Raw genomic sequence first — 15,028 nt, forward strand, 5'->3', positions numbered from 1 at the left:
CCCACAATAAGCCTAAAATTTCTTTCCAGATTTTCTCTTTACAGGATCATATCTGGCCCTACATCACTAACGTATCACTAACCAGAATATTTTCTGATGCCACAGGAATACAGAAGAAAACCTGTGCAATGCACTAGCTGTAAATATATCAATGACAATACAATTTCTACATCATACTGTCTCATAAAGGAACATACAAATTATAATGAAAAGGTAGGCCCTATCAGCATGCAGCCAACAATATAGTTTTCGAGGTTAGCAATGTCAGTGGTCCATCCCAGCAGGTACACATATTATTCACGCAACAAATTTACCAGGAGCCATTGACCACCTGTTGGACTATCAAAATTCAATATTTTTACTGAATGATGCCCCCCAACAGTTTGTAATTGCCATTATGAATCAGTCATACATTGGCTCTTACAAAAAACTTCCAAAACTAGTCAGTATGGCTAAACATGCTTCAGTTGAAAGCCCCACTGTTTTGAAGCTGTTTTGATCATAATGGCCTTGAATGCTAGCTGACATTCTTGATTAATTTCACATCTTGTTCAATTCTAGTGAGTAAGGGTTCAACCTCACCTCAGGAAAAAAATGAAATTCAATAACAAATCAAGAAAATGTGTAAGATGGCAGTTTATTTCTCCAGAATAGATTTTGAGTGCCTTTTTCTAACCAGAGGCACTTTCAACAGATAACTAAAAATCATACTGACTGCAAAGAGAACATATCCACTCAAAATGCAACAATAATGATAATCACAAAAAGTAATAATCACATAAAAATAACCGTTATCACATACAAGCATGATTACTTTATGTGATGACATCCTTATGTAACACCAGACAAGACACAGCTCATTTGCAATTTGTGTGCCAAGTGCAATACAGTAAAAGGGGAGAAATATCGCTCTTTTTTGTGTGGCTGCATTATGCACTGCTGGTAGACCTCTCAGGATACTGTTTCTTTAGAACCAGTGAACCATGAACATTTCTGTATGTGCAATAGCTCTGAAGTACTTAACCCGTTTGAACGTGTGCAATTATGCAATTCTTTCTCGCCGTTCAAGGTTAAAAGTAGAGGGAGGAAAAAATTGTCAGCACAGATAAAAAGTGTTCTTTGTTTACTTTTGAGCGTTATTCAAATAGGGAATATTTGGGGAAACGTGCTAGTTTTTCTCATCTGCGGAATGCAAATGGGTCAGTGGCATTCCTTGGGGCCAGTGTGATGTAAGATAAAAGACAGATTTAAATCCCCACAGCTGTCATGTTGTGGATTATAAATAAAAAAGACTTAGACTCAATTTAGTTCTTACACTCTATTTTCCAATTCTGTGCATTGTATTCTCATCACCACTCTCATGATCCAAGTAAAATGTTTATTTGCAATTAAGTAGTGCTATACAATCAATATGGGTGAGCAATACGAAGATATGTTAACATTGATATGATACATCATCCTTTTCTGAGCTTATAGTCAATATGTGCAATACACTGCTCATTTCATTAAAAAAAGGTTAACAGGAGGCAACCAAGCGGTATACCAGTCAAAGGTTTCCCTGTATTGTTCACATCCTGACAATGTTGGAATCTAAGAGATTATAATTGATCCTGCTCTGTGTGTTCCAGCTTGTCAAACCTAATTAAAACAAAATGCTAATACATATAATGCATCATGTAAATATGACATGGCTACATTTTTGCCATATCACCCACAGCTGACACAATGCATGCTGTCTTAAATGATGTTATAATATAGGCAATACTGTAATACTGATATTGTTCAAGGCTGCAATATGCACAAGTCCTCTAACCAATCATGACACATTCATTACACACCAAATTTAAATGCCAGAGATTGAAAAGAAACCTCAAATTCTACTTTACCTAGAGAAGCTGAGCTTTCTGACAACATGCAACATACAGTATAGTGTGATGCACTTTTTGTGAAATCTCAGGACTGATCTACAGTTAACTGCTTTCATCAACATCGTCACTGTTAGACCATTTTTGTACCAATTTTTGCTGTTGTCACTGGTAGCCATTTAGAGTATTACATACATCACATAGCAGATCCAATCTTAACTTGAATTTACCTTTACAGACCCTCCCACATTTCTGTGGTTTTATTCTGAAAATAAGACAGTGTGACTGAAAATTTTCAAAAATTGATTAACATCAGACTTTAGGAAAAAAACTACTGTTTTTCCAGGGTGGTGATGACATGGTCACAGACATGTAAGACATTTTAGGATTGTGATGTGGCTCTATAAAGTTAGATAGCCAAACATATCACCTGACAAAACTGTGAAAAATGGTCAGTGACCTTCACATACTAACAACAGAGGTTTCTCTTTTTCAGTGAATTTTAAATGTTGAAAAAGTAGTTACTTTTCTGATTATTAATTCACATTGTTTTGTTCTGTATATTTTTTCAGTAAAAATGTGAAAAATTAATTCCTAGGTTTGAGTGTGTTTATGCTCTGGCATGTTTTAATACTAAACATTGAAAATATACATTACTGATTGGAAGGATGCTATGGTAAAAATGTGATCTCATGATATGCACGTTTGCTGACATATTTTCTGACATTTTGATCAATAGGATATACTACTACTCAATGCTTTGCATTAAATCTTTCCCATATTGCACTAAATCCATCTTACATTTGAAGCCCAACATGCAGTTGGGAATGTTTTTTTAAAGTATATTACCAGAATATCACCATGTAAGTGTTACTATAAGTATTTTATAATATACGTATAGCAATATGGCATCAAGCTGTTTTCATTTCCAACCAAGTTTTTTTTTTTTTTACCTATCACAGTTTTTTGTTGAAGTTTCTGAAGTTTAGTGCTTCTGACTGCTTTGGAGCCGGTGGGTATTGCTTTCCCATTAAACAAAGCAAAGTCGATCTGAAGCTGCACAGGTCAACAAGAAGAAAAGCTCCATTCCCAAGCCTCAAACCCACTAATACACCAATTAAGTCATGTTTACCAGCAAAGGGGGCCTGAGTACACACATGAGAACATGCACACAAACACACGTCTCGCTCATCCATTAAGTCCCTGTTTTATTGATCTGAAGGGAAGGATGATAAATTTAGATTGGGATCAACTGTGATTCATTTACAACTAGCGTTCATAGCATGATCTTCTGACCTTATGGACACGCATACATACCCCACACTAAGCACTGAAGCCTTGCAGGGACAGGTTCTCCTGTGCCTGTTCCCATGGGAATGGAGTGATTATCTTTAAGTCTCTTAGTGTCACTGACCACTGCCTTTCAGCCACACTAACAGACTCTTCATAGTCCCCACATGAAGACAGATGAGCCTGTTAAAACACACCCGCAGCACCTCTGGGGAAACACGCCTGTCCAGACAAAGCTTAACAGGCTCAAGACTTGACCTTGGTTGTTATAAAAGGCAATGTAAAATTTTTTCGACGCAACAGGGTTGTTTCCATGTTTTATTATATCAGGATTAGGGCTGCACAGTATATTATATTATTTAGTATATTATATAGTATTCATATTGCACAAGTGTACAATATGCAGATGACTCAAGCATGCTACTTGCTAATTGTGTGCTACAAGAATTCTCAGACGTTTGGGGCATTTTCATTTAGTAAAGCCTTCTTCTGATCCAACAAATGTAATATTTTTTTTTCCACATAGCACCAATATTTATTCCTTATCAGAAGTTTATTATTTTATTTAAATTTTTCAAAATTCCACAAAAACAGAATATTTCAGTAACTGAGATATAAACAAAGTGGTTTGATGTGAAATGGTTCATTGTAGAGAAACTTACTGACAGTGGTGGTGGTATAAACCAGTGGTCACGATTTCTACAATACAAAATTGATTATGCAGAAATTCAGAAAAAACAATGTAAATTCCCCTTTATGTTGAAAGGTACACCGCAATTGCTTTAGATAGCAATACATTTGCAACATGTTATTTAACACATATTGTGCAGTCCTAACAAATACTAACTGAATACAGTTTAAAGTAGTATAGTACAGTATTAATTTAGTAGAATATTGAATGAATTCTCCCTTAATCCCACCTCTAAGCCCACTCTTACAATTGCTAGGGTGATAATTGCCTTCATATGGGAGTAGTTTAACTGGGTAAATGTTGGCAATATTTATCACAAAAACCTAAAATAAACCAGTGTGATTTTTCCTCAGAAATTGTACAGCCCTAATACATATACACTTAGAAATGTAACATGCATTTACCCCACAGTTGATTAAGCTAATGAGTAAATTCAGTTTTAATTGCAAGCATGAAAACTCTGGGCACTGGATTCCTGAAGCTATTTTGGATGTTGTAAAAATAAGACCAAAAAATGTCTACCAATACAGTCCATGAATGAATACTTATGCTGACACATGAGATTGCGTCCCTATACACGCACACAAACTATTTCAGTGGTTTTGGCATTTCTGGGCTAGGTAGATAATATGTTGTGGTCCATCTCCCTCAAATGCAGCTTTTAGGAAGCTCCAGGCTGTTTGCTGTCACTGTAATGACAGAAGCCATTCTGCTGGACTGTCCATCGTCCCCTGTGGAAGGCTGGTCTGACAGAATGGGTCAAAATTCAGTTAAAGAAACAGGTATCTCTCCAGCCTTAGACAAATATGATTTGGAAAGACTTGAACATGAGCATCCCATTCCATTCCATTTGTAAATATGTAGGGCTAACTGTATTACATATAGGAATGAGCAATATAATTGTATTTTATCATTATCATGATAAATTATGTCATGGTATCATGGGTATCATGAGTAGGGGAGAGCAGGGGCACCACCCACAATATTCAGCTGAATGTGGCACAAATGCAATAGTTACCACTTTGCCCATATGTAAGGATAATGGTAAAAGACTGATAGGCTAATAGTAATAATAGTAAGTAGTTGCATAAAAATCAATGAATGCAATATTTTTTATTGTGTTTATGATTAGTGAAAAGATACTGCATCAAATACGGCACACCAAAACAAAACAAAAACCAAAAAAATAAAATGAGAAGAAAAAATAGTAGAAAAATTGAAATATATCAAAATTAAGCTTTATTGGCCAGGTATGCTTACACATTCAAGGAATTTGGTTTTGGTTACAGTGGTCACAGTGCACAGTATCAGACAAACATTTACGTGTAGTAAGTGAAATAAAAATACACACACACACACACACACACACACACACACACACACACACACACACACTCTCTCATACTTGTAATGTGGGGTAATAAGGCAGGTAAGAAAGATATTTCATTTGCATCACTGTAACATGGCTATGGTATGTTTTTTATGAATATGTGCATGAAAATTTATTTTTGAATTTATATTGGAGGACCTGGACTTCTCTCTGCAAAACAACTTTATATTACAGCCATCAAATGAGGTGCTCAAAAGAACATACAATTATGTGCAACATTTTGAACAACCCCTGTCAAGTTATGTTATATAAAATTTTGAAATTGAAATAGATAGAAATTGATAGTAAATATGCATTGAAATGTGTAGAAGTGTGTTCTCCATAGAAGAAAGTGAAGTTACTTTCCCATAGGACATCAACAAAACAGGTAGTTTGACAAGGTACACTTTTGCATATGACTGTAGGCGTGAAATCTGTGGCTATTACACAACTCAGATCACAAAATGAGAAAAAAGTTACTTTTGTGACACAAAAAGTCTTAAAAGTGAATTTTAAGAAATATCAGTCCAATTGCTGTCAAAATGTACAGTTGGAAGCTGCTATTGAAAACTGACAAGATGACCAAAAGCTTGTTCTCAAATTTGTTTAACTACATAAAATGTCCAAGTTACAAAGATTTTGTTACAGAGAGCCTGGAAACAATAACCGGTAATTTTCCACCCTTTATCCAATTATCTCACCTCATTCATTTTAAGTGTATCTTCGGTTACTTAGTTCAGCATGTTTCATTAATGCAAGTACTTAGAGAACCCAACTGACCTCATTAGGAATTCATGGAAATTATAATAAATTAGCAATTTCTCATACAACTTAAGTAGTAAAAAATGCTACCGTTACGTCGCTATTTCCCTGCTCACATTTTTAATGCACTAATGCCACTGTAAAACAAATACATATTTTATTCCCATTCCCAACAAAGAAGTAGTTCACTCAAACAGCACAATTCCCTTTGAGAAAGACTAAGAATATATTCTTAATGTAGGACAACTTTGCATAGGAATTGTACAAGTAGGACAATGAAGCATTTCAATGCCTGTTTATGGCAATCTAAATGAATTTGTCAATTAACTTTCTTAACAGACCTGCCATATGACACCAACATAATGGCAAAGGCAGACACTTTCATTTGATGTAATAATTCTATTTAAAATATACATCATAAAAATATCTTTAAACCTCTTAAAATCCCAGGCTTATTACAACCTAAGATTCAGAAGCTACATGGAAAATAATGGAAAGTGTCTGAGTTATTCTTAACTTATAGACGTAGGTAACAGAAGTCTGGACTCACTTGTATAACTTAAGAATGTTGGGCAAACATTTGCACTAAGAACAGAGAGTTTTGCTAAAAAATTCCATTAGCACACACAGAAGTAACGCTAAAGTAACAGAATGTCTAACCACAGAAATGTTAAGGTACTATTAAGATATCTCAGCATTTCTGCTATTAGACATTCTACGGTATTCTGTCTATCTTCAATATGAGCTGACACCACAAAGTCCCAATCTCAGTTTCCCACAGAAAATTATTAAAATCAGAGACCTTTTTGTGGATTCCCATGGATCAGCAGTTGTATCTGAAATCATTCCAAATTTATTACACAGGGTACAATACCAGCACAAATAAAGGTATAGGTAGTGAAAAGATGCCACCAATGAGAATAAATTAATGGAAAATTTAATTATCAGATAATTAATACTAATTAGTACTTTTGGAACAACAAAAACTTGTAGATATATATTCAGGCAATCAGGATATTCATTTTACTATAACCTAATTCTTGATGTTATAAAGCTTTAGTATTTTCTTTGTCATTTTAGAATCATTTTTAGAATTTTATATCTCTGAATTATATTAGTTTTACGATACTAAAAACATTGAATTAAAATTTCTGAACAGTGATTAAAACTGTGATAAAATGAATCTGAATGAAGCATAAAGACAAAAAGAGAAAACTTCAAAACATGATGTCTCACTAGCTAATTTTACTAGCTTTAAATCAATAAAAGACACAAAATTTTAGGTTATGCCAGCTTGCATGTAAAACAAAGGTACCAAAACAATAACAGTTCTGGTATGTCTATAGGATGTAAAGGTCAATACAATGCATTTTAGAAAAGGCACAGATGTATTCTCTTCCCAATAGGATCCATTCTAATGTCTTCTGGAGACTGAGTCACATGGAAACGTACTAAAAGCACTTCAGTTCTATGTGGGCCTCTGTGCCATGTTGCTTCGTCAGGAGTTTTCACAATGGGAGTCGCATGGTCTTTGGTCCTGGTTCAGGTATAAATGCAAGGGTTAAACCAGGCAGGATGTCAGTTCACCAGTTGGATTCAGCTCTGAACCAAACCAACCAACCAACCAGCCAAAATGATGGGCAAGGTAAGCAGGAAAGATGAGACATTTGTTTAATGCAAAATATTTTCTACCAATAACCACTACAACGCTACTGTTTTTACTAGTACACATTTGCTTTACTCACTGGGCAACAAATTTTACCCAAACAGGTCATCTTCTATGAGGACAGGAACTTCATGGGTCGCTCCTATGAGTGCACCGGTGATTGTTCCGACATGTATTCCTATATGAGCCGCTGCCACTCCTGCAGAGTTGAGAGCGGCTGCTGGATGGTCTACGACCGCCCCAACTTCATGGGAAACCAGTATTTCATGAGGAGGGGCGAGTACGCTGACTACATGAGCATGTGGGGATTTAACAACTGCATCAGGTCCTGCCGCATGATCCCCATGGTAGGCTTGTAGAGCTGCTGCTCTGTTTTACACTCTTCCCAGTTTACTGTACACAGGTTTAAATTAGTTTGTGCTCCAAACGTGACCCTGTTTGTTCTCTTTTCAAACAGCACAGAGGATCCTACAGGATGAGGGTCTACGAGAGGGAGAACTTCATGGGCCAGATGCATGAGGTGATGGAGGACTGTGATTCCTTCATGGAGCGCTACCACTGGTCCAGCGGCTGCATGTCCTGCCACGTGATGGACGGCCACTGGCTGATGTACGAGCATCCCCACTACAGAGGCAGGATGTGGTACTTCAGGCCTGGAGAGTACAGGAGCTTCAGGGACTTCGGCGGCATGAGGTTCATGAGCATGAGGCGCATTATGGATTCCTGGTATTAAAAGATGCCTGAGCTGAAGTGAAAATAAATTAATTATAAAGAAAATCCTGAAAATGAGTGAAGAGTATGATTTCATCCCATTACTGTTATTAAAATGGGTCATTTAAAAATACCTACATAATCTCTAGATTAAACCAGTACAGTTGCAGCTCTACATTTGTACAGTTCAACATGCAACTAAAAATGCAGCTAAAAATATTTTATAATAAAAAATAAAAGGAAATTCTGTCAACAAATTTTCAAATTCAATAAAACCAAAAAGCATTTGTAAAAATTAAACTGTAAATTAAATTATTTTGCAAAAAAAGGATTATCTTTTTGCATAGGGTATGTAGATAGTAATCTGCAGACAATTATGTCAAACATCTTGATTATTTGGCTTGAAGGACACATTTAAGGCTGTAAATAAAAAAAATCAGTCAAAATAAATGCTAACACATTCATTCAAAGTGTAAAACTAATTTTACAATCAAGATTTTTTTAGTATTCAAAAAAGTTTTACTTGAACATTTTCCTGACGAGTGTTTAAACAGCTTACTTCAGGCAAAAGAAAAATGTAAAGATGCTTATGCAAGTGATCACCTGTCTCTAACTTTCATTCAACTAAATATCTTAACAGTACATTTAGCTTAACTTTAACAATTAGTCTAACCTCAGCCCTAACCCTAAACCTCACCCTACTTTCAACAGTTAATAATGTGAGCATTGACAAATAATGTTTACTAGCTCTATACATCAGATATATCCTAACATTCTCTTATGAGTGAAGTAAATATCTGTGAAGCTGAATAATCACATATTCAAATGCAAACCTTTAAATATTCTGGTATTATTGTAACCAGGGATAATTCCAAAATGCAGTATAACAGTCAACCAGTTAGCATAAAGCAAAAGTCAACTCCATCCAGTAGAAGAAGAGGTAAGGGACATTTCAACATGGTAATCCTGATTTTTGGTATACATTATCCAGCATATTGGGATTAACTTACTTATAAATGCCTCTATATGTACAGGAATACTTTCTAGGTACTGAGCTGCGATAAACTTGTACTTCATAAGGCAATTAAATTATTAACATTATCAAGCCAAGACATTTTGTTAAAGGTTTGATTGTTTAACAGAACAAGGGTTTAACTTTAAGTTTAACTTTACTTCAAAACAGATCTCAAAACCAGACCACAGAAAAAAGCTCATCAATCAGATATTTCTTCATTAAATTTTTTAAACCGATTCACAAATTCTTTCTACTTTTTAGTGGTGAAGGAATAATTTGCATACTGTGAGTTAAACCCAGTGTTTTGACAAATAAGAGGAGCAAACTCATACTTGTTTTTGTGCATACAGCTTACCCTTACATGCATGTGTATATAATATGCAAAATAAGCATACATATAGATTCATTATAATCATTCACATATGTTCTAAAGGACAGAGAAAGTTTTTGTTTTATTAATTTTAAGGTCTACCTGTTTGGGTTTATGTACAAAAAAACACCCTTAAGTTCTCTTAAGTAATTGTTATTTGACCATGTTCTCACTGTTGAATTAAACAGAGTGTTTTTGCTACAGTACCTTTAACACTGATATATGCAAATGAGCTCCCTTCTGATTGGCTGTCTTGTGTTTTTTTAATGCAAAAAAGCTGACCAGGCTGAAACATTACTTATAACCTCAGCGGGCAGGGCTAAAGTTCTTTAGGCTGATATATGTACATGCACTGTTTTTCATCAGAACAGGCTGTTTCTGTCACTTAGTGTGTGTATAGGGACTGTATGGATTGTGTGGACAGCACATTTTGAAGCATCAACAATGTTCACAAACTGTATCAAACTTGTTATTTCAAAAAAAGGAGGAAAATTTGATTTTCCAATATACTAACCCTTTAAGTGCTCTCTAATAATAAGCATAACAACTGTGAGACGTGTTCTAGGATGTTCATTAAGCCAACCTTCAGCCTAAAGTTTGGTCCAATTTATTCCCATTATAAGATAAAAAAGTCACCACACTGTATCTCTGGAACTGAAGCCCAGTATAAACTCATAAAAGTACGTAAGGGAAAAAAAAAACAAAAAAATAAGCAAATCTACAGCAGATTAAGGGAGTGAGATACAGTGAAACTATTTTTGGAAAACATCATTACTTTGAAGCTTCATGTTAATTATCAAAAAAAACAGTCTAGTGAAGATGACAGCAAACTAGTCATATCAACCCCATCTAAGAGAAACTTCAGAGAGTTCACAAATAGAATAGGGCAGCATGAGACAGCAACTCCCCTGTTTTAAATCCTTACCATAACAACATAGAAGGCTCTGAGATAATTAGATTAATTCTTTACTCTTAGATACTCATTTTAACATTTTCCTAATATATTTTAGCTTATATGCTGATTTAAAGGGGTGTACTAAAACGGTTTATACAATCTGATTTAGGTTCAGGTTCGAAATATAATGTTTTACTGGTGTCATCTTGCCATTTCAACTTGATCTGGGGTAGGCTGGATAAGTAAGTATTATAAGCACCTCTATTTTTATAGTGCCTAACATCAATGTGTGTAGCTTCCTAGCTTGGGGTGATTATTTGAAAAAAGAAATACTGTATGCTGTAGTTATAATTAAAACTTTTACTATAAATATTTTCTGACTGGCACATTTTATGTAGTATAATGCTCAGGGCTAAGTTATGCAGAAATTTGCAAAAAATATATATTTTTATTGTAATAATAATAGTTTAAAAATGTTTTTATAAAAATGTTTTTTAGTCAAATTTCACTTTCTGATTTTGTTTCTTTTTGTTTAATCAGTCCTGTGAGGAGCTTTTAAACAAAATCTGCTTATTTTTGCAAATATCTTAAAGTGATCTACTTTTGGTGAGAGGAAGAAATGACAGTCTTTACTATTTACCTGTATTTTCATTTTTTTTTACTTTGCTTTTAATACCAATCTGATTCCTGCTTTGGTCATCGCCAGAGAAGAAAACAGCAGTTCAAATATAAATGTAAAAAATGTTTAAATGTATTTTCATGTTTGTCCGTATAAGAACAGCATTTTTTATATAGACTATAATAGTTAAAATAAAATATGCTAATATAAAATATTCTAAGACCATGACAAATAAATAATTTTTTCAGACAGACATTTTCAGGATTTTCTTTATAATTAATTTATTTTCACTTCAGCTCAGGCATCTTTTAATACCAGGAATCCATAATGCGCCTCATGCTCATGAACCTCATGCCGCCGAAGTCCCTGAAGCTCCTGTACTCTCCAGGCCTGAAGTACCACATCCTGCCTCTGTAGTGGGGATGCTCGTACATCAGCCAGTGGCCGTCCATCACGTGGCAGGACATGCAGCCGCTGGACCAGTGGTAGCGCTCCATGAAGGAATCACAGTCCTCCATCACCTCATGCATCTGGCCCATGAAGTTCTCCCTCTCGTAGACCCTCATCCTGTAGGATCCTCTGTGCTGTTTGAAAAGAGAACAAACAGGGTCACGTTTGGAGCACAAACTAATTTAAACCTGTGTACAGTAAACTGGGAAGAGTGTAAAACAGTGCAGCAGCTCTACAAGCCTACCATGGGGATCATGCGGCAGGACCTGATGCAGTTGTTAAATCCCCACATGCTCATGTAGTCAGCGTACTCGCCCCTCCTCATGAAATACTGGTTTCCCATGAAGTTGGGGCGGTCATAGACCATCCAGCAGCCGCTCTCAACTCTGCAGGAGTGGCAGCGGCTCATATAGGAGGACATGTCAGAACAATCACCGGTGCACTCATAGGAGCGACCCATGAAGTTCCTGTCCTCGTAGAAGATGACCTGTTTGGGCAGAATTAGTTGGTTGTAGTAGGCTGAGCAATAGTTTAGAAGAAAAGCATTATTCCAGTGTTTATTGGTAGAAAGTTAATACGTAAAGGAAAATTAATTCACAATAAACAAAATCTCTGTTGCTTACCTTGCCCATCATTTTGGCTGGTTGGTTTGGTTCAGAGCTGAATCCAACTGGTGAACTGACATCCTGCCTGGTTTAACCCTTGCATTTATACCTGACCAGGAGCTAAAGCATATGGGCCTAGTATTGTGTAAACTCCTGACAAAGCAAACATGTCACAGGGGCCCATAGACTGGTGACGTGCTGTTCATCATTTCCAGTGACTCAGTCTCCAGAAGACTTTAGAACAGATCCCACTGACAATGCAACTGTGCCTTTTCTAAAACTGTATTGTGCTGGGCATTATACACTATAGACAGCGCAGGGCCTTTTCTGGCTTTGTTCTATTTGTTACATGTGAATCACCTCTACCTGTCCCCCAAGAATACAGAATTTTTTTCTTGCAAGGTAGCAAAACAGTCTTTACTGTTGCTAGAAAAGTCATCCAAATTCTTTGCTGTGCTTAGTCCTCAAAAATTTATTTTCCCTATACTTTGTGTTTACATAGTTTTCATGGCTAGGGTTCATGGCTTTGGTCAAAGCAGTTTCGTGGTTTGATGCTGCACTTGTACTGTAGATTTATTATTGCTGTTAATTTAAAAAGTGAAGTGCATTAAACAGCCAACTGAAAGCCATGTTTTTTTCCCAGTTTCAACATACATGCATGTTTAGCTAAGCTATTTTATGTTACAAACCAATTCCAGAAAAAGCTGACGGTTAATAAAATCAGAAATCTGTGATTTGAAAATTATGTTTGACCTGTTTTCATTGTTAAAAGAATTCTGTTTTTATCAATTGAATAGTACAAAAAACACAATATTTAAATGATACACATTATGAACTTCATTGTTTTTTGTAAATATACACTCATTCCAAATTTGATGCCTGATCAACTGATCCAGTTTTGAAAGCATAAAACCAAACAGAGTGCAATGATACAGGACTCTTCTATTTTAAGCTTAATAAGACACACATTTTCTCTTTCTCACTCTGCTTACAAATGAATAAATTTGTTAAGTTTTGGTCAAAGTGGGTTACTTATAAAAAACCTTTATGACCACATTTCATGGAAGTATCCAATGAGTAAGAACTACTGTTTGTGATACTATATTGCTGTACCAAATTGATAAATATATTTTGAAAGTTATTATATAATTTCATGTTTAGGTATCTACTTCTGACATTTGTTTATATATCTATGTACTTCCCCACTTGCGATACTGTTTGTATATTGCTACCTGACTGAATGTATACAGTTGACTGTTGTGTTTTTTATTGATTTATTTATTTTTTCTCCCTTTATTGTAGTTGATTGTTTGTTTTAAGAATGTAAAAAAGGTATTAAGACACAAAATTGACCTGGAAGGTGGTTAAAAGTGGAGATGTGATTGTCTCTCAAAATAAAGAATTCAAACAAAACAAAAAAAGACACTTTTTTATGCAAAAGGAACACATATTAACTAGCTAAATAAATAAACAATTAAGCACAACATGCCTTGATAAAACACAATATATATTGTCTTTGTACTTCTTTCATTTAGATACACACTAAAGTAGATGTATTTGCATTTTACCTACTATACCAACTTTTTGCAGTTATTTTTTATTTTTTTGGAGTGTTCATACATAAGTAATTCATCTATTTCTTCCATTAACCTATGTTTTGAATGTCATGAATAATTATTAAGCAATTACAAGTGATTTTTAGATATCAAATGAATAAAAGATTCTGTTTTCATGGTAGCCAGATTCAAATACACAACTAGTAGTTTAAACACATTTGAATATCTATAAATCTATACAAAAAATAACTTAAGTTTTTAAAAGAAACGTTAAATCAAAGTGTGAGATGTTGCAAAGCAAGCCTAAAAGCAATATGTCTGTACAACTTGTCACATCCAACAATTCAATCTGTCTTTGTGCTCAGATTAGTGAACAATAAACTAATTGCAGCATATTTAAATAAATAATACACTTTATTCTTAGCAAATGCAATTACAAGAGCTTATACAGTGAATCCCACACAGAGAAATCACTTCCAAATTCATGTCTGTGCTGTCATCTTTAAACAACACTGTAATACATTTGGGGAACCAAATCCAGATCAGGCAAAAGCCTGAAATGTTTTTTGACAGTTTCTTTTTTACACTTGAAGTCCTGAATTAAAGCCCTGAATGTAGTGGTCACAGATGTGTTTGAAAACAGTGACAGAAGTGATGCATTATGTATGAGTTATGTATTAGAGGTCTAAAAGTACAGTAACAGAAATAAACAGCTTTTTCATTATATATATGAAAAATACTCTCTAGTAATGGAAACTATATATAATTTCCATTACTAGAGAGTATTTTTCAGTCTTATTCTGTCTCATATGATGTGCTAAACTCTTCACGTTCACCATAAAAATATCATTTATTATTCACAAGTCAACTGTGTTGATGGTTTGTTGTTTAGATGCACTGTATTTGGCAGCCAGACTACATAAACTGGTTTGTAAAATATTTTGAGTGCATGCTAGACAATATCTGTAGTCAGTGTAATTTACTGTGTATTTTATAAAGAAATAGAAAAAGGTGCTGCTGCACCTTCGCCTATCTAGGGTCCATCATTTATCACTGGTGTTACGTCTTCAGTACCACAACTTACTACAGAAAAGTGAAAAGGTCTCATAATCCAACTATAAATGTTATTTTTTCTCTGATAAGATTACTTGTCTTAGAAAACAC

General features: G+C 34.9%; 2 protein-coding genes across 3 annotated transcripts; one reads left to right on the top strand and one right to left on the bottom strand.

Annotated features, from left to right (window-relative positions):
* Positions 1-2,313: 2,313 nt before the first annotated feature.
* On the top strand, positions 2,314-8,376 carry LOC108427436 (gamma-crystallin M2-like). Of its 2 annotated transcripts, XM_037532999.1 has the most exons (4): positions 2,314-2,346; positions 5,565-5,567; positions 7,748-7,990; positions 8,101-8,376. In XM_037532999.1, exons 1-4 carry the CDS (start codon positions 2,314-2,316, stop codon positions 8,374-8,376), a joined length of 555 nt encoding a protein of 184 aa, XP_037388896.1. The 2 variants fall into 2 exon arrangements, with proteins under 2 accessions (XP_037388896.1, XP_017553047.1); XM_017697558.2 differs by lacking the exons at positions 2,314-2,346; positions 5,565-5,567 and adding an exon at positions 7,611-7,622.
* Positions 8,377-11,561: 3,185 nt separating this feature from the next.
* Positions 11,562-12,368, bottom strand: LOC108427435 (gamma-crystallin M2-like). Its single transcript, XM_017697557.1, has 3 exons — positions 12,327-12,368; positions 11,948-12,190; positions 11,562-11,837 (listed from the first exon to the last, which is right to left on the bottom strand). The coding sequence occupies exons 1-3, from the start codon at positions 12,336-12,338 to the stop codon at positions 11,562-11,564; spliced, it is 531 nt and encodes a 176-aa protein (XP_017553046.1). The 5' UTR covers positions 12,339-12,368.
* Positions 12,369-15,028: the final 2,660 nt, after the last annotated feature.

Source organism: Pygocentrus nattereri, chromosome 22 (genome assembly GCF_015220715.1).
Source record: "Pygocentrus nattereri isolate fPygNat1 chromosome 22, fPygNat1.pri, whole genome shotgun sequence".
Classification (NCBI taxonomy): Eukaryota; Metazoa; Chordata; class Actinopteri; order Characiformes; family Serrasalmidae; genus Pygocentrus; species Pygocentrus nattereri.

Coding starts and splice junctions, on each gene's coding strand:
- LOC108427435 (XM_017697557.1), bottom strand. Junction 11,838..11,947: donor CCTGCCGCATGATCCCCATG/GTAGGCTTGTAG, acceptor CTTTTCAAACAG/CACAGAGGATCCTACAGGAT.
- LOC108427436 (XM_037532999.1), top strand. CDS start 2,314: ATGGTCAGTGACCTTCACATACTAACAACAGAG. Junction 7,991..8,100: donor CCTGCCGCATGATCCCCATG/GTAGGCTTGTAG, acceptor CTTTTCAAACAG/CACAGAGGATCCTACAGGAT.